At 38.2% G+C, this 21,064-nt stretch overlaps 2 protein-coding genes across 2 annotated transcripts in view; both read right to left on the bottom strand.

Moving 5' to 3' along the window:
• The window catches only part of LOC105220860 (mucin-4), a 111,300-nt gene that overhangs the window by 30,622 nt on the left and 59,614 nt on the right, over positions 1–21,064 (bottom strand). The gene's annotated exons all lie outside the window — the stretch shown is intronic.
• On the bottom strand, positions 18,304–20,890 carry LOC128921348 (uncharacterized). Its single transcript, XM_054228662.1, has one exon. The coding sequence runs from the start codon at positions 20,306–20,308 to the stop codon at positions 18,470–18,472; it is 1,839 nt and encodes a 612-aa protein (XP_054084637.1). The 5' UTR covers positions 20,309–20,890; the 3' UTR covers positions 18,304–18,469.

Raw genomic sequence — 21,064 nt, 5'->3', positions numbered from 1 at the left:
CAGTCAGTAAGCCGGTTGCAATCACGTTCATTTATGCCGCCAGCTTTGCTTCGCATACAAAAATGCAAAAAATGCGCATTGAAAGCGAATGTGGCATGAACAACAACTGTTTATATGGCCGCCGGGGCGACTTCCTCATACATGACAACCGCAACATAACAACGCTCACCTGTGCAACACATGCAACAACAACAAAAACCACACATATCCCCACTCATTTGTCTGTGCTATTGCTTTGATTGTTGCTCGCCTTGCGTCGTCCGCAAAATGTTGCAATGAAGTCATTTACTCGAGCAAACAGCAACCGTTTGGCTGTTGCTTTTGGTGTTTTGCGATGATTATTGTAATGCCATATTTGGTTATCTATGCGCTGTGATTTTTCCTGGCCGCAGCGTCAACTGATCGCCTTCCTTCTCACACTCACACTCACTCTTTCTCTCTCCTACATTCTCTATCTCTCACTCTCTCCAACCAATTGCGCTTGCTTTGGTGTAAACATCTATTGTGTTATTGTTGTTGCCAGTGTCGCGGCCGGCCATTTCATCTGATAAATGTCAGTCATAAGCGTCCAAAACGAAAATCGTGCAAATGCGCGCCATATTTCGCGGCTTTTGCAAAATCCGTTACGGCCATTTATTACTATGATTTTTCATTATTATTATTGCTCGTTCTACGGTTGCAACATTAATATTGGCAATTGCTTGTTAGATCTCAGTCTTCTTAGTGCCAACAACTCGACACTGATACGCTGTTATGAGATGCAAATTTTCTGATTTTTGCCCCCCATTTTGTTGTTGGGAAATCATTGGAGTAGACTGCGGATGTTAGGAAATAGTTGGCAACACTTCGGAAGAAGCGAATTGCAATTGATCGTGGCTTAAGCTGGATTATGTTAGCTAATCTGGTTCTGTTGTTCGAAAGTTGATGGATTTGAAGTAGATTTCATATAAGGTCACGTAATTTTAGGTATAGTCTGAGTTCAAGAGTCTTAGAAACCTTCTCTCGTGTTATAAAGTCAAGATGAGAAATCATTTTAGCATGTCCCAGCAAACAATGATGACATTACCGGCCAGAAATGCCAGGTTTCACAGTGAAAGCGAGAGTTTTTATATCCAGAACTTGAATTTATAATTTTATTCATCCTCTGATCTGCAGTTTCTCTAAAAAGGTTGAACAAGATTTGGCAACTTTATAACTTCTAAACTCTTCTACGGAGAATCCATTACTACACGAACTAGAAGTGATAAATAGTCTAAACCACTTTTCCGTGATAATAGGTGTCTAACAAGCCGATCAACTGTATCGATCTCATTGTTGTTGAATTGTTGGTATGATCACTAGAGATCTACGAAACTATATGATTAAAAGTAATTGAATTGGTGAAGGTAAAGAGAAAAAATCTTCTGTAAGGGAGTATGCTAGCTAATTCTCGATTGCCTTTAAGAGGCTATACCAGTGTGACATTAAAAAAAAATCGATTTTTTTTATTTTTTGCTTATTCGAGAGTTAATACTTTCGAATATATCTCGTGATAGCGGTAGGGTGGTATCTCAAATAGTTTTTAAATGTCAGCGTTCTAAAGAGCGACCGCTTGCAGGTATAAGTCGCTTTAGTGGAAACTTTAAACGCGTTTCTCTCGAAACGACATTCCTCAAAATTGCTAATATCATAACTCAACGAGAAATTGACCGATAAACTTCAAATTTAAACTAAAAATATGTACTATACAATGACCTACGACCTTTTTGATTTGTTGAAAATTGTTAATTTGACGAAAAAGAAATTTTTTTTCAGAGGTAATTTTTGATATTTTTCAAAAATCTTTGGTCATTGTATAGGAAAGACATTCAACTTTAATAACCTTTTTGAATTTTTTTGATTCAGCTACTCATTCGGCCGGAATCATATCAGCAGTTGAGGAAGTTTTTTTTTTTGGTATCTCCCAAGACAGCACATAACTCTGTTATTTTTCAATTATTTTGTAAAAAAAATCTTAAAATATAGCTGAAAATATACCTTATTATGTCCAAGAAACTTCGAAACATTCGTTCGAGTATTTTCATTCAAAAAAATTCGCGAAATTCGCCTAACTTTTCATGGGTTTTACACTGGTATAGCCCCTTAAGTATGTTTTCGGTGTTTTGATCTTTACTATGTACACCTCACTTTATATGTTGATTCGAGCCAGAGCTAAAGGTTTTTAAAAATAAATGTATGAACTAAATTAGAAACGCGAGCTAAAAGGTGAAGACTTTCATAACAGTTTAAGCGATAAGGTATTTTCGTCTAAAAACAAGTTTCTATAACTATGAGCAAAGCGGAGGAGAACTTATTTTAATACATTAACCAAAGGCTATAGAAAAATATAGAGAATAGAGAAAAAATAAGGAAGATAAATGATCTATAAAATGGGCAACAACTGCTTTATTCCAACAGAACAGCTCCCTCAAAAAACGTATAAGAATTCTATATTATAAAGAGGATCAGAGTTGTTGGCGTTGTAGCGGCATAAAACATTTCTCAAATCGTTCTAAGGAATACTGCCGATTTGACACTCCTTGTCTGGATATACATTTAGGATCGTTCCTATCACATAGACCTGACTATCGTGGGAACGGTAGTGGAGAGTTAGAGCTCTATATGCTCACAAAGTTTATGAGCATATGTATAAGTCGTAGAAGAAAGCCTATGTGAAACCTAGAACTATCGCTCTTATGTAATATCATATTATGAAAGCTCCAAAGCTCAGAAGTATACATTACGCATTAGGCAGAAAAAAACTGTTTCAATGCTTTCAATATTTCAAGAACCGGAACCTACAACGGCAAACCGAAAATGCCGATTCATGTGCTAGGTTTTATGCTGGTCACAGCGTGTGGAGCTAGTAATAGCCATTGAGCATTACGCATGCGCAGACACTTGAGGGCAAACAATGCGCGATGCCCAAATGCTGCAGGGTAAGAATATTGTCTAAGAACACTTGAAGCATAAATACAGAACAAAAATGATAATATTTGAAGTATGACTGCGTGTAAATTTCCTACATAAATAGGCACTTCTAAACTCTAAACTGAATGAATGAATGACAAAGCTGTGTGAGACAACCCAATGTGATTAGTTTACTTTAATGAATGAGTGCAAAATGATGGTGCAAGTTTTGAGTTTCGCTGCGTGAAAGGAAACAGTTGCGTGTGTATGTTGATGGGGGGAGGGCAAGCGTTCAGCAAATGATTGTCATCATGCTGGGTGTATGCTTTATTGGTGTTGTTGTTGTTGCACAATAAATAAGAACTGTTTGTTGGACTGCATGTGCTGGTAGACAAGCCCTACTTAAAGGTAATCGTATGCCGCCAACAAAGTAATGGTTTAACGCCGCGGGCATTAACCCCATTAACCTAGAAGAATGTTGTTGTTGTATTTTTTTTGTTTTTGCTTTTCAGTTGTCGTTGTGCGCGCGTTTTTCTCAATCAAAGTAGCGTGTCAGCATTGCATTGTGCCACGTAATGGGTGGGTGCGTCGATAAACAACTCCACTTGAGAGAGATTTATCTAACGGTGAGGCAAATTAAATGTCATTACATTTGTCAAGACATTAGGGTCACGTTTAGCACTCACAAAAACAAAATGTTGTATCAAATATATAAATAAAAAATAATAAAAAAAAAATTTGAAAAAATTTCGAAATCACTCAACAACACTGCTCCGCTTTCCGTCTTTTTTTCTCTCCGTTTAACAAATTTGAGGTCAACAGTTCGTCGTTACCGATTTTCTATTTTCCAGCTACCATTAAACATTTCTCCCAATTACTGACATGAATTAGCACATTCGAGTCGAAAGAAAATTTGTCGCTGCAACACTTTCTCAAAGCCACCCCCCACCACTGCTCACTCTTGCTGTGGCTCAACTTCTGTTTTTGGTTGTTTTGTTGTTGTTACCTTTTTATTGCTGATTGACGTTGCAAAAAGTTGGTTTTGGTTTGGTTTGCTTAAAAAATTAGCAGCGCAAAAAATGTGCAGCAAAACATGCGGCAACCCATTTGTTCGACCAGCGCTGACAATAAAATCAGAACAGTGTTTTAACGGCCAGCGTTTTTGCCCATAGTCGTCAGTCGTGCCACCACGATTTGACCAGCAACCGCGTTCGGCGTACTCTTGGCCAATAGTATAGTAACTTTATCGAATGCCCTTTGGCGGAGAAGTGCTTTTTTGCTTCAGTTAGTGGGTGGTGGGGAGTGAGTGGGATTGAGAGACCCAGTAGGAAAATTTTGATGAAATGCTTTGGTGAGATTTTTAGTGTTGTTGGGTCCAAATAATCAATCTAAATTTCAGTTTTTATTTATTTTGTGTAAGAAAATCTCAGTTGGGTATCCAAAAGTTCTAAAATTCTCTTTTTCTCTCTTTGGTTCCTTTCGAGTATAATGTGGACATACTGCGTTCTAAGAAAAATAATAATTAAACTTTGGTCAGGCCAAGTAATTTGACCTAGGTTCATTGGGTATTTTGCTGGGCTAAATTATTACTAAATTCTATTTTTCGTTTTTAATTTTTTGGGAAGAACGCGTTTTAGGCATACTACGACTAAAGTATGGTAGACTTCGAAGATCATTACTATCAATGGCCTCGTCAGGGTAAGGGGTCAAGGTTCAATGAATTTTTGGTTGTGTGGAATAGTAAAGAGGGCCCAGAAACTTAGGGAGGTTAGGTTATGGACTATCATAAATGTTTAATTTTACATAAATTCATGGAAGTTGATATATTGAGGGGCTGTGTTAAGGAACTACTCTGTTCTACTTTGTCTTTCGAAATAAAAGGTTTAGAATCATTACCGAAAGCTTGGAGGTTTTATCTTATAATATTCTGATTAAGGCATCGATCAGGTTTCTTATTCACGAATTGACTCTGGTTTATAATCATTAATCGAAACAGTTTAGTGAAGCTTTCATATGAAGAACCTACTCCCATGAGGCAGATAATTGGAAATATCATATTTCCTATTGGAATGATGACAATATAAAAAAAAACCCATATACGAAAAACCTTATCGAAGTTTTCATCAAAACATTTTAAGTTTTCAATAATTCCATTCTCTTCGGTCCGATTTCCTACTGGGTCCCAACTGCACTTCCATCCTGCAAAGGCACACCTTCCAACTGTGCTATGGGACCCTTTGTATATTGATGTATGAGTGTGTGTGTTTGTGTTGACTTGATGTGATCTGTTTTGCATGATCATTTGAATTTTCTCCCACCAAACTTCCGTGACTGTGGAACACTTTAAAGCCCAAATAAGTTGGTTAGCTGTGTGAAAACGCCATAAAACACCATAAAACACCATAAAAGGGAAAATGCATTTCCTTGTACTGCTATACGTGTATAAGCACCCATATTATGTGTATGTAGAGGCAACGGGGTTTGCTTTATAATTAGTAACCATCAAAAAGTGGTAGCATTTGCCACGATCAATACACTAACACGGATATATAACTATGTATGTGTATATGTATGCTTGAAGTAGTGTCTATTTTGCGCCAGATTTTTTTGTTTGTAGTAAACAAATTTCGATTTCATTGCAAGTACATTAGGGTGGTGCTTAAAATGGAAATAGGCGATTTTGATTTCAATAAGGAGAGATAAATGAAGATCCGAGTTCAATGAGAGTCGTGATTCTTCTAAATATTGAATATCTTGAATAAGTTCTCACCTTGAATAACTTACTATAGGGGAGGATATACCGTTATCTCTGCTAAAATTCAGAAAGAAAGCACTGAGACCTCTGGTGAGACGACGAGTGAAGGTTCAGACTCCAAAATTATAATATTTTTTTTGTGTATATCAACAATTGATAGTAGTTTGGTTGAAGACATCTCATTTTCTTTTTTGAATCTGATTTGGAATGGTTACACAGCCACACAAAAAAAATGTTGTCATGGCATGGGGCTCTTACCATGTGTACCATATGTTTTAGGGTCGCTGAATCCGAATTTGAGGGGAAATTTTAAAATATCTTCGCCGTATTGGCTCGCCATTTGGAATCTTTAAAAAGTAGCAACGACCCCGAAAACCCCCGAGCAACGAGTTTGAAGCGATTCCGATAAATTTTTCAAAAAAGCGTCCGTCATATTGGACCCGCTATTTTGAATTTTGAAAAACCGACATCGGATTCGTGATCAACGATCCCGAAAACCCCCGAATAACTAATTTCAAGCGAATTTGATGAATTATAAAAATCGCTCTCCGCCATTATGGTTTTCTGAGGTTATCTCAAATAACCCCGGATCTGATGGGGTTAAATGAACCTCGGACTCGGCGATACAAAATACATATTGCAAACATAGTAAGAGCCCCAAGTAACGACACAATTTTTTTATGTGGCTGTAATATGGGTTCTGAAACCCATCTAATATTTCGATTCGATTCAAGAAATCTTAAACACATTTTTTTATTCCTACATTTAAGAACCACCCTAATGAATATATGCTCCCTTATAAGTTTAAGTTTGTTTTATATGTGCCATGCGCTACATTTTCTCTCACCGTCCTGAAGTGATCTTATAAACTCTGACCCTCTAGGTTAGCGTAAACTCGATCACTTTGATTTCTTATTTTAGTTTTGCATACATTTCTCATTTTTTACACAGTTATTTTGGAGGGTTATTTGTGGGAGCCACAGCGCATTGTGTCATCACACCATTAGCGTGAGCGCGTTGAGTCGCAAATGTTGTTGACATAAGTTTATGCGAGCTGTTGATCGGTAGTTGGTCCGACTGACTTCTTGGCTTGCGAAATCAATACTAGTTATCTGTTGAATACATTCTGCGCTCTACTTCGCGCTCTCTCTCTGTCTTACACACTGCAGGCCTGGGAGTCATGCTGTTTACTACTATTGCTAGTATTATGGTAGTTAGTGTATGACTAAAACGTGACAATATGCTACTTTCAAATTTTGATTTTTCAATTTTACTTAATATGCTAACACAGTTAATGCTACAGTTAACTGTGTAATAGTTGTTGTTATAGACTAGTTTATATTTGCTTTTACTTTCAAAGTATTTGTATGCGGAAAGTGTGCAGCATTTTTGAAGTGTAATGATCACTGATCCTTCAACGAGATCGGTGAAAATGATATATGTCAGCGGTGGGTGATGTGAGCGATAGTGACAACAACAATAACTAGCAAAAAATGCAGAAAATGAAAATGAGAGCAGGCACACACACACACACTTTGATATGTGCGAATGCTATCGATCGCGTTGGATCAAAAAGCGTTTGTTGAAGCTTTGTCGCTGGCGTGTGGAATTTCCACACACAGATTTATTGCACTTTCGCCCATTCACTGCTGCAGCGGGTTTTTCGTTAAAAATTTCCTTTCTGCGTTATGCCATGTAAGGACTGTATGATTTGTGGCAACTGTGGCAGCACGCGTAGATCAGTCAGCGTGGTCAGCTAAAGCGCACAATCTTGATATGCCACATGCCACATGCAAAGCTAAAGCATAAATGATTTGAAAAGCAAAAACAAACAGAAAAAACAACAACAGTAAATCGTAATTGACGTGATTTAATCAATGAAAATATCACAACCGATCGGTGTTGGTGGCAGCGATCGCTCATTACATAGTTGCCACTTACTGTTTGTGGCATGCATTCGCTAGTGTCTATCGTTAGACTCAAATCACCTGCGTGTCTGTCGTTAAGTCATTTCCTTTTTCTTGCAATTGTTCAGTGTGTGTGTGTGTGTGTATGCAATCGTTAAAGCGAAAATGCCGATAATGATGTGCACGATCGCTCGGCAATTGTATATTATCTACATGCATATGTATATATATATGTATGTGTATCATATCATATGTCAGCACTGTTGCAATCACGCTGATCCGCCATTCATGACATTTGGCAATCAGATCACATATATGCCGCTATTATTGCTGTTGTTGTTGTTGGCGCTAACGTTGCGACGATCAAATCATTTGGTCGAACATCAATTGTGTTGTTGTTTTTCTTTGTTTTTGTTTTTGCACTGCGTGCGCCTGCTCATTATTGAGTTCAATTACCGGCTCACTAAGTGGAAAAATGCTCAGCGCATGCAATGTTGTTAGACATGCAATACAATTGCAACAGAATTAAGTTGATTTGTGAATTGCTTGTGTTATTCTTTGCTTGGTGCACTCAGAGAATAGTTTTGTAACGGTATACATTGCTCTCGAGGTTGCTGAGTAATGTGAAAATGCATTTTAGCTTAACTGTATGACCCTTTGATCTTATGATAAGAGGTTAGGATCAGCTGGGATCTATTTTAGCGTCTCAAACGATTCTTTAAAACTCTTATCGGGCACTAACGTTAGAGATCTCTTGGCTTGAACGATTGGATCAAATACCAGATTAAGATTATTGTTGTTCCAATGCAGGGTTCTAGAACAGCAACTATTGAATACTGTAAGATCGTGAAACATCACTGAGGACATTTTGGGAGAGAAAAGTTTCGTATCTTGATTTGTGGGATTTATTGAGACTATAATGAGATTTATCTATTGTAAGGCAGAACGTAGACTTCCATAAGGCGAGAACGAACCCATAGGGTCGTGAAGTATTAGAAAGACCAGCATTTTTTCCCACTAAGGATTATTAAAAGAACCGTGAGATGGACTGGCTATAGACAATTAACAGATTTAGGAAATAGACCTTTGGTCAGACATCAATAGCGATCTCAAAAATTTTGAATGGGTTTACTGTGAGCTTAAGATGTGGTATAGATCGCAATGATAGTCAAGCTGCTCTCGAGGCATTGGATAAGTTGTATGAATCCTCAATTGAAAAACATTTGAAACACTAGGAACGCTCGCTTGGACTATCAGCACTTTCAGATTTCTTATGAACGGACAAATTACTTACTAAATAAGACTAGAAGATAAGACTTTATTGTAATCTGAAAGTAAAGAATTTCGATCTCAATCGATTTCGACACAAAAAATTCGGAGCGAAAAGGTAGAATAATAGAAGAGTCGCTTGGGCAGCTGAACTATAATTAAAATATCTGTATATGTATTAATCGATGTTGATTTCTAATAAGACATTCGAAATATTTTACTGATATAACTAACTCGAAGGTGGGCGCTGTGGCGTAAAAAATATTCAAATTAAAGAAAAATCAAGGCACAACGAGTGCGGATCCTAAAATTAAGAGGTTATATATGTTGAAGTCTATCAAAGAATCGAAATCTTTTTTATTCTTTTATCTTAAAATATAGGTTCTTAAGAATGTTATCTCAAATTTATAGAGATTTACGCAATATAAACGAAGTTTACCTGATTGACCGCTACACTAGAAACTTTAAACGCGATTATCTCGAAATCATGTTTTTGCGACCACGTCGTTGTGGGGACTTGCTTGGGATTTTAAGTTTTTTTTTTTCAAATTGTTCATAATTTATTTGACGTGTCCTTCAACCGTTTAATTTTTTCGTTTAAATTTTCATATGAATGTTATGGATTGGTCATTGTCAATACATTTCATCAGATGAAAAAAGTAGTCTTTTTGAGAAAATCATCGCCGTTTTCAGAATTGTTTTTTCTCATTTCAAAGAATCGTTCAAGGACACCATAAGTACCCATACTAACGAATTTTGTTTTGTTTTTTGCTTTCAGTTGAGCTGATGGACTGGAATCGTAGTCAAGGCAAGTATCATAACTTTGACAATTATTGGCATTTTTATATATTCCTGAACTGATTTTACGGATTAGACATTGTACTATGCAAGACGTATACCAAGTATTCGATAAAAATATGGCTACATACCTCTTTAGAAAATCAAAATTTTCCTCATTTTCTCCCGCACCTCAACATATACATAGAACCCCTTAAAAAAACTTCTTAGTAACCAAGTATTGTATATTGGATTTATAACCTTTGTCTAAGCCTAGTGCCTAGAGAAGACCACAGGAAATTGTGAGATTTGGTATGATAATTGGTAGAAATGGGGACTTAAAAACTAAGCTTTTTTGAATTTTTCTCAAAAATTCAATAACGCAGCAAATTTCTGCCAGTGCACTACTACAATTCGAATTCTACCAGAGCAAATGCTTTTTAATTAACGCAGAACGTGCTTCACTTACTCAAACAACAAATACAAACCTACATACATTGATAAAGCATGGAATTGAGGAAATTCTTGCAACATGTGCTTCAATCAAACAAAACGGCGCATAATAACAGGAGTAACTTGCCACAGCAGCAAGCGCGCACAGCCTACAACAAATTAACAGCCGTTGGCTATGGCTTTGGCTTGGCAGTCGGCGATTTTCCGCATTGTTGACCGGCTAATGTGAAAATCATCATCCAGCACACAATAACAGCCAATTTGTAATTGTTTGATAGCGTTCCTGTATCTATAACTGTGTGTGTGATTGTGTGTGTGTTTGTGCAACATTTTACTTTGCATTGCATTGGAAATCGTGATGAAATTGCTGTTGTTGCTTGCGATAATGATTACCAGCCAGCATAAATGCTGCAATCGTTGCTACCATTGTTGATCCTGCCACCAGTGCTGCTGACGTCGCTGCTGCTGCTGCAGCTGCTGTTGGCCATCATTTGTTTGTTCGTTTCAATTTCCATTTCCATTACGATTTTCATTTTCATTTTCATTTCGGCTGAGCAATAATCAAAACAGAATAACAGAAACAACAACAAAAACAACAACAACAGCAGCAGCAAAGTAACCACAATTGTTGGCGCTGATTGTCCGTCGATGACGATTTGACTTGGCTCGATTGCCTTTTGTTTCGTTTAATCTCGCATGAGCTCGCATTTCGTCTTTAACTACAGTTTTGCATTTCGTTTCAGCTACAGCTCGCTTGGCTTGACTTCACTTACTACGGTTGTGTCGTCTATTGTTGTTGCTGCTGCTGTTGCAGTGGCGATTGATGGTTGTCTACCGTTATTGGTTACGGTTGTCGACTGTGTCGCTTTGTCTGTTTGCTTTGCTTAAGTTGTTGTTTTTGCTGTTGTTGTTGTCGACTCTTCTTTCTTCAAGTCGTCACAACAGCTCACGAATCACCGATTGAATGATGATGTCTAATTGAGCGAAAAATCGTTGCTGATTGATTGTTTTTAAGCAGCGGCGACGACGGCGTCAGCATCGGCAGCTATAGTAGCAGCAGGAGCAACAGTGGCACTCCAAGCAACAAAAAGCTATTGACATTGCAATAGATCATGGTTGTTGTTGTTGTTTTGATGTCAACAGTGTTGTTGTTGCCAATGCATGTGTGGCATTTCATTTTCGAATTGGGAATTCGTCATGTACAGTCGGTCAAAGAAGTTGAGGTGCTAGTGGGCTCTAGTAGTTGAATGCATTTCTTAAAGAATGTTGGATCCTACTCGAAAGTTAAATGGAACCCCGAATGGTTTATTTTTCTAACTCGATTCTTCGATTATGATCTTTGTCTCAATTTATGTTTTTTACCGGGAGTTCAGGTAATCGACGGCTTGACTATTCTATTGAACTCTTCCATAAATCGTTTTTCATATTTCGAAACGCAGACCTTCTAAATCCATGAGAAGCTCGTTAATTTATAAATACTTTAAGCTTTCTGCTTAGACTACTGTCAAAGCATTGAACGAGGTTTTGAAGATATATCAAGCATATCTTGGCGAATCATGTCACGATGACGCTATCATCTCTTTGTTTAAAGCAGGGTTTATTAAGAGGGGTCTTCGATTGGTCCCATTTTAGTCTCATTCTTTGAATATCAGTTAAATTTAAATGGACATAAGTTCTTTTTATATAAAACTATTAGTACATTTTTAAGAGAACTTAAAATCAGTCCAAATAGGAACTAATTAGATAACTGAAATGTTCGATCACACACTTAATAAGGGAATTATGGAGGTTCATTGTGTAACTTATTTTGAATTTGTGACGATTTTGACTGCTTGAGATGTGTTGAGAGAGGTCCCAAAAGCACTGAACTGAGTTCAAGCGCTAGCATTCCTCAAAATCTTACATTAATTAATTTTCATTTTAGTTTCAGAAAAAGTTCGAACTGTTACTTGATTTTATATTACTGTCTCTAGGTTAGGTTAGGTTAGGTTAGGTTACTCTGGTAGGCTATAAAGCCACACATAGACCAGTTTTGGTCCTTTGCGATACCAGATGGAGTGCCGTCACGTAGTTAATGAGGAGTAATCGTCCCTTAGGATGCTTGCGCTTGTTGCGAATTTCAAAAGGATTTGTGGCTTCACTTTAGATACCACTTCCAGATTCTCATATTGTGAGGCCCCCAAGTGGCGAAGACGTTGTCTTGGCAATGCAGGACATTTACAGAAGAGGTGCTCCATTGTTACTCTGGTGCCTTGCTCTTGACATTTCCTGCAGTCTTCGCGATCTATCAGTCCCATCTTGTTGGCGTGCGCCTTGACAGGACAGTGACCAGTGAGTGTGCCGGCCATATTCCTACATTTGCTTCTATCGAGCGTCAATAGAAATCTTGCATTCTTCTTATCTACCGTCTTACACATAGCTTTTGCGGTTTTGCTATTTCTAATATATTTAATAGATTTATTGTGATACTCAGTACTTCCCAGTAAAAGGTCTCAAATTCCAAACACCGAGAACTTGGTACCTAGCTTAAGACTTCAGCAATTTGTCGAAACTAATTTCACAGTCAGTGCTTAGGTTGTGCTTAAGATAAAACAGAAATATTGCGTTTTACAGTTCATACTTAAGTTCTGCTTAAGTACTGAAAATGGGAGACTTAAGCAGTGCTTAAGTAACAGTTGATTTTTGTTTTGAATATTGACTTATTTGTCAAAAAAATAAAATAAAAATTATTTGCTGAAAAAATGTTTGTAATTTCTTGCATTCAATGACGGTTATATGGTTTCCTGCGAGTTGCAATAGGTGCCCCCACTCGCTTGCGGTGAAATTCGGTGTCCTTTTATTGTTTTCATCCATTTCCCAGATTCTAAATTTATTCGTCGCAAAGTTATTTTTCATCAACAATAATTTCAATTTGTCAGATGGTATTTGTAAACAAATGTTTTTCATTGTGCTGCCATATATCATAATAGAATTTTAAAGAAAATAAGCATCGACTGTGAAACGCAAATGACTACTCAGTCAACAACAATGCTTAGCTAAGATTTTATTTGATTAAATTAAGTACGAATTGTGAAACCGGGCATAAATTTCATCCAGCTTTCATTTTCAATCAATATCGGAACTTTTCAAACACAGTGTTACACTCAAAGCCAAGCTGGCACTGTCAAGCAGTGACTTATTTGTTGCACTTTTTATTCACAACGTCACAACAGTAGCAATTGATGATGAGACCATTTAAATGAGGCTTCCCATTTGCAACACTGTCACTTTTCTTATTTACTTTTGCTTTTCTTTCGTTGTTGTTATTACGCATTAATGCGCTGATTGATGTGAGTGATTTGACAAGAGTGCAGAAACAACACGCCGCAAAAGTATATACGCAAATGGTCGTGCCACGTGCGGCATATCTCGACTGGTCGCACCGGTGCGGGTGCCAACAACAGCAGTGGAGGTGAGTTTCACTTTCCTTTGATGTTGCAGATGCATGTCAGTCACAGAAGTGGCCATAAAATAGAAATGAAATTAGTGGAGGTCCTTACTCCCGCGCAATTGAAGACATACATATATATATGTGTGGTGCACCCACTCGACAACTTGTCGGTGCCATCAAAATGAGATTGCAATTAATTTACGATTTAACTTGTTGTTGTTGTTGTTGCTGCTGTCACTGTCATTGCATAATTTTATTTGTGACATAAAAATTTACGTCGCCATTTATCGATTGAGTGTTGGTGTTGTTATTGTTGTTGTTGTGGCCTTTTTTATGGCAACAACCATAAATTTTGGTGCAACAAGTCAACAAACGCGCCGCAAAGCCAATTTTATTTGTGTGTCTGTATGTTTGTGCGCGTAGGCAAATGAGTTGTGCCAGCAATTGTTGCTGTTGTTGGTTGCTTCGATTGCTACTGACTGCGCCATAAATTATGGGACATTTTGCAAGTGATCTGAGTGCCGCATAAATTTTCGTTAGGCTCATCCGCATTCTGAAAATGTCTCATGATTATGAAATATGCGCATAAATTATGGGCAGCAGGCAATGCATTTTTCGTTGGCAGCGTCGATGTGACGGTATTTGCGGGGAGTGAATGGGAGGTATGAAATGCATATCTTTAAATTTATATAGATGTATCGATTTTGTTAGTCAAATTGCGCATATTTATTGCTTACCAAGCAATGAAGAAGGTTGGTCCTATCTTAAATCCCATAGTCGACTGAATAATATGGAAAAGGTCATATATATTTGAGAACCCTTTAGAATAGATTCTAAGTGAGGGAAGGGTAATTTCTTATTGAGCTCGAGATCGTGAATGATGTGAAAGCTTTTTGAACGTATAGACCCATATCAGCTATGAATCGAACAGTGTACAAGATTTTCTAAAACTCCTCCCGAGAAGTCTCCTTCAAGCTAAGCATTGAAATAATATGCCACCATTAACCCAGATTTTTTCCCCGACATATCAAAACTAGATTTGTTATTGGACACATTCATGGTCTTATCGCCGTGATTGATTTTTAATCGACTAATAACGTTTTCACACAGCCAAATTAATTGATAAATCAATTGAGAAACTATTTTTTTCCTTCACACTGCCAGCTACTCGGTAACCGATCGTATTTGTTTTTGCTTTTCATAAGAAGTTGTTAAGTTGCATCAGCTGTTTGTTATCTTTAGCAGCGACATCTACCTCCAAGCGCTTGTATGAAAAGTCTATAAAAATCAATCGAAAATTAATGTAGATTTTTATTTTGTATGGTAAATCGATCTTAATCAGAGTATTAATCGAGCAGAGCCCGGTCAATTTATCAATTAGTTCCTGTATGAAAATACTATAACACCCTTATAGTGAATGCTTCATTGTCTGAACAATTCTGGTAACTTGGCAAGATTAATCAATTACTGGGACTAAGATAAACTGGGAGTCTGAGTCATTTTTGAGGTCTTTTGTTAGAGTTTGGTATACCATCTTGTGATGTTGGAAAGATATAGAAATACATGTTTATGTATGGAATGGTTACCGACAAAAATCAATTATTTTTGTAGTAGTTGTCTCTTATATTAGGACTACAACTTTGTTTCCGCCGATTTTTGTAAATTGAAGTTTGTTTTTGTATAAAAACGGTTACAAATGTCGATGAGAAAAGCTAAATTTCCCGCAAATGTCGAGAATTCGGCTCAAAAAGTGACATTTTCAGTTGAGAATAAATTTGGGATGCAAACAGATCTCTACAAATATTTTGTTGGGTTAATGTTGACAAAAATGTCCAAGATCGATATATAAAAAAAATATCGATTTAATCGATCAGTGCTTGATCCTAGAGACATCTATTGGAAAACGGCGGAAGCAAAGTGAATTTCTATCAACAACCTATCAACACTTCCGGTGCTAATTGTTACAGGTGTCTATACTATATATAGAGTGGCATTGGGGTTTCATACGGAAAGTATGAATGTATGTGCTTATTATGAAATACAGAAGGTGGTGATTGAATATAAAAAAAACGAAAGGCAGATAATTTTTATTTCCATAGGGTTAAAAGCTATATGTATAGATATATGTATATAGAACTTGTTTTTTGCTTCTTTGGAATCTCATTATCATCGTCTTTATTTACCCACTAATGTTGCAACAAATTCGTTCCAGAAGCCTCACACCATAAATTGAGACATTTATAACGCATAATTCAATAATATTTTTTTTTATTATTGTGACACAGAGTTATTTATATTGACTTTTGAGCTAAATAATGATGACTTCAATATCTTTCTATTGATCTTATGCATTACTAAATATATATATTATGGTAAATATTTATGTAAATATGTTTATGAGGAAATATTTTACTCAAAAAAACATGTCATCTGCATGTAAACTGACAGGTAGTCCCCTATTAGCAGCTCTACTAAGCTAAAAAAAAATAAAAAAAAATATTTTTTTCTCTCCGAGCAGCTTTCTCGCCTATTTATTGAACGACCCTTCGTTTATAGTTTTCCCACTTAAACGCCAGCGCTATTTACGAATTCCGCGTTGATTTACACAAATTAACACTGCAATGCGACATTTGTATAAATTCTCGGAATAATTCGGTGCAACAATAATTTTATGTGGCGCGTGCATAACTTAAATCACACAAAAACACACAGACACCCTTACATACATAGACACTTCCAAGTGGTGCATTAAATAAACAAGAAGCCATGAAATTCCTTTGCAACAGACCATTTAGCGCTGTGGCATTTGCTGCAACTGAATACTCGACGAGGCGCAACTAATGCACGTCGCGATGTGGAACAACAACAACAATAACATATTTATACAGACTTTATTTGTGTTGCTTAGAATTAGTATAAACTGTTACTTAATTATGTGTGAGCAAATGCAACAAAGTTTCAAAAGTGTCTTGCAGCATCTCTGCATTTCTTTTTTGTTCATGTGTGCCTTTGGTGTTGTTTTTGCTGCATGCCACAAGCTGCTAGACAACTGCTACATTGTATTGTTCATGCTAATTTAAGGCCAATGTTTTGTGGACAGTTTGAATTGTTAATGAATTTCGGGGCAAGCATATTTTGGACAAAATTATACAAATTATAGAAACAACAACAAAATATGTTGATGGGTGTGATAATATTGCCTCAGTGTTGCCGAAATGTCAAATATTATACTAAGCTTTGTAGAGCGACGGAAAGAAAGAAGCCATCAGAGTTGCATGCACAATTCTGCCGCATAACTTGCAACATTCGCTGAGAAATTGCTATTTATGTGGGAATCTATTTATAATCGTATAAATACCAGACATTCAGGATCCAAATGTACCATATATTAACTATGCGACGCGTGTGTCATATTTTAAAATTTAGTATTTTTACTAATTTGTTTCATAGTTGCATTTCTTTTTGAAATAAATTTGGTGGTGTTGCGGTTTTTGTAAACATTTTTCAGAAGAGGCTAAATCTTTTGACAGACGCCAACTTGGGATTTTCTCATCGACTGTTCAGTTTTCATTCAACTGAGGTTAAAACATATTGGAACCGTTTAGCCGGTTATAGCCGAATCGATGATAGCGCGCCTCTCTTTCCTTCACAGTTCGGCGTCAGTTGGATATCTCTAGTGTAACCAGATCGGTCTCCACCTGGTCCCTCCAACGGAGTGGAGGCTTCCTTTGGAGGTACTGCATCGAACACTTTCAAAGACGGAATGTTTTCGTCCATTTGGACAACATGACCTAGCCAGTCAATGTCGTCGTATAACTCGTACAAACTCATATAATATATGAAAAGCTTAAGTAAAACATCCTTTCTTTTTTTTTGTATTTTTGAAAGAAAACCTTTCGCGATCTATACAGTGTTTATGGCTTTTAAGTTGGTTTCTTAACGCATATCAGGTTCTCGAAGAGCTACCTATAAATATGGAATCTTTCATATGAAATTTTCCACATAATGAGTAGAATATAAAAGCCTCTCACGTCTTCGTGTCAATCCTACGTTTACAACAGATAGTCATTGGTTTTCCAAAGCTTTTATTTCTAATCTAGTCTTCTACCAAGATATTTATCCAATGTCGTTGTCCTGTACATCCAATACAATCTAATATTAAACTTCGATTAAAAGTTAACAATGCAAAAGATCTGAAGTAATCTCTTATGTACTCTCACTATTCTGGTTAACTGCTGCTGCTGTACTGAGAACGTGTGAATTGTTCTAGGTTAGGTGCCACAAGAGATCTCACTTGGACAGCTAAAGCCAGTTCTTTGTGATGCCGCAAACTCCTAAAAATAGATGCCCAAGACACTCAACTAACGACAAAGTGCTTTGAGTCTTTCACGAATTTGTGCAGGCAATTAATTTGTAGTCGGACGTCAGGTGGTATCTCGAAGTTTTTTCTGCCAATATATTTCCGCCGCAGTCTAGCGAAAACTGGACAATAAAGGAGAAAGTGTCTCGATGACTCAATCTCTCCTTCTTTCATGTAACTTTGGCAATTTGTATCCGTTAGGATATTCAGCCTCACGGCATGTAACCCAATCGGGCAGTGGCCAGTGATGAAACCTATCATCGCGGCCAGCTGATCTAAACTCGCAGAAAATCCTCCAGAGGAAATGTGGCTAGGAGTTCAAAATCTGAAGCACCCGAAATAACACAATCAAATCCACTAATCTATTAATATTTATCTGGATTAGCCAAATATGCTACAGATTTTCTTAATGGAAATCAGTAATCAAAATTTTATGTGCTAAAAAATATATTGCTAGTATATTGTTTGTACATGAGGACCATTCATATGAGTTTAGTAGTTACAGAAAATTGTTTACAAAATACAAAAAAGATATATTCTCGACTTCAGCAAGTCGAACGGATGTGCGTCCACAAGTCTGCAAGTCTAACTTATGAACAGCAACGCGGCGGCACACTATGCGAACGACGTGCGCAATCGCAAAATTCATTATTCGTATTGCGTTGACGCAAGCGACGCGGCGCACCATACGAACGATCAGCTGTCGGTCGCGCCACCGGCGACATACCGTAATTAACCGCTGCTATAGCTTGAACTGGCGACGAGCAGCGTATAGGTGAGGGTGTACGCGTGGCACCACGTGGGCATGGTATGCTATCGCCCGAACTGTAACCATACTGTGGACTCGTGGTACGTCCGATTGGCGGACAAGATTTGCTACGATTTGGTAAGGGTATGGAGTAAGTACGTGCCGCTGCACGCACCATACTCTTGTTGTCGCTAAACAGATCGTAGGACACACTCTGTGTCGCTTCGGCCATGCCCATACCTGAGAGTGTCATCCAATAATCGGTATAGTTGCGAAAGTAAGGTGGTTGGCCAGTGCGTTGGCAGTTCTTTGGTGTGGATGCCATTACGGGATTCGGACAGAAACTCGGCGTTGCACCAGCGCCACCCGAACGGGGGCACACATTAAAAGTGACATTACCGCGTGGCATTGTGGCGTTGAAGGTGCGATTGCCGCCATGCGTCGCGTTAAACGTTGCATTGGGGCACGCCGCTTGTGTGGTGTTACGAGCGCGCGGTAAATTAAAGGTAGCATTCAGCGCACAACGCGGTACATTATAGGTGGCATTTGGTGACAGACGCGATACATTGAAAGTAGCATTTGTCGGAGAATGGGGTATGTTATATGTAGCGTTTGGCGCACTTCGGGGTACATTGAATGTAGCATTCGGCGGGCAACGCGACGCATTGTAAGTGGCATTCGGTGCGCAACGCGAAAAATTATAGGTGGCGTTTGGCGCGAAACGCGGCACATTATAGGTAGTATTTGCTCCATAATGCGGTACATTGTAAGTAGCATTCAGCGCGAAACTCCCCACATTGTAAGTTGCATTCCCGGCTTGCGATCTACATGCATCATATGTAGCATTTGCACCACGCGGTACACTGTAAGTGGTATTCCTTGGCGGACATGCATTGCTGTAGACGTCGTTCGGCATCGTATAGGTGGCATTACGAGGCGCGCAGGCGTTGTATGTTGCATTCGGTGCGCCACCGCGATCTATACTTCTACTCGCATTCCGTTTGGGGCACGTACTAAATGTGGCTTTTGACACATTCATATTGTGAGTGGCGTTTAATGCCCGCGACTGTCTGCCACTGCTTTGCGGCGATCTCGCACAACTGATCGGCGTGGCCGTAAATGTGGAGGGAAAATCTGGCGGCGTACATTGCGAGTCGTCGGGATGCATTTCATACATCGTCGAGCACATATTCGGCACACGTGGCGACTCAAAACCGCCGAAAGTTGACGTTGCATAACTACTCGAACCACCGGTATCGGAGTATGGACATGAATCGGCGCTACTATCGATGCACGCTTGACTCTGCCCGTACATTGATTCGATTTCGCTGGCAGCTCTGCATAGAATATCCCAAACTGTGCGTCGGTTCGACGTAGCCTGTGGTCCTCCGCCTCTCAAACGTTCTTTATGTTGCTCTTCGAGCAGGAAACGTTTCATCTGCGACAACATTTCCCATTTCGCAAACTGGCTTTGTCGCTGCTCCTCGTAAAGATCCTCTTGCTGTGCACGTTCCAGATGATACTCGAGTTCGTGTTTGGAGAGCGTAAACAGCTCCGACGGCGTCAGTTTCAGTTTGCGCGCCCAAAAAAGTATTTCCTTTTTGGTTAACTCCGAGAGATCATCATCTTGCAACGGATTCGGGTTTTTCGTATTCGTCGCGGCAGTAGCGGTGGATCTCATGATCGGCCTACGTCAAATGAGCAGCGGAATTTTGTCAGTTCTCCAAATTCTGTTGTTTTTTTGGTGGATTTGCTGTTTTATTAACTGCAAATTTGCTTGTTTTGTGCTATACTTGAAATTTGGATGATAAGGCTGTCAGTCGTTTGGTGAGTGACTTGTGGCATATGTGTTGTTGTGTTGGCAAAATAAAAACAAAATTGAAAAGCAAAAACGAAGAAAATATCTAGTGTGCGCAAACAACGAAAAATTGTTCGAAATACGGGGAAATATTGGAAATCTGTGTATCATTTTCTAAAACAAAAGCAATGACTCAGTGACTTAGGCATTCGTGAGCGCAGTAGAAATTCGTTAAACGTTATGGTCGAATAAGTGTAGAAAACTTAATTAACTTGTTGCCGCAACCGACAGTTGCAACAGAAAACAGCGGCAATGACAATGACTACCGACAGCACTACGCTGTAATATATGGGTATAGGGTGTTCCATAATGGGATTTATTTTATAATATTGTGTTATTTAGAGAGTGAGTGAGTGCTCTTCACTCGCTGGATATATTGGCAGAAAACCTATGATACAGCCCTGGAGACAAAATGAAAAGCTTTATGTTTGAAAAATAGTACTTCCTCGTTGCGAGAACCAAAGGTCCCAGTTATCGGACCTAATAGAAGATTGAAAAGAACAAAGATTTAGAAAATCTATCCCTTTTGATAAAATTTCTTCCCAGGGAGATTTGGAGATCGAAAAATGTATTTGTATT

This window comes from Zeugodacus cucurbitae, chromosome 4 (genome assembly GCF_028554725.1).
Source record: "Zeugodacus cucurbitae isolate PBARC_wt_2022May chromosome 4, idZeuCucr1.2, whole genome shotgun sequence".
In the NCBI taxonomy this organism is placed as follows: Eukaryota; Metazoa; Arthropoda; class Insecta; order Diptera; family Tephritidae; genus Zeugodacus; species Zeugodacus cucurbitae.
This window is presented reverse-complemented; position numbering and strand designations above follow the sequence as displayed.

Coding starts and splice junctions, on each gene's coding strand:
- LOC128921348 (XM_054228662.1), bottom strand. CDS start 20,308: ATGAGATCCACCGCTACTGCCGCGACGAATACGAAAAACCCGAATCCG.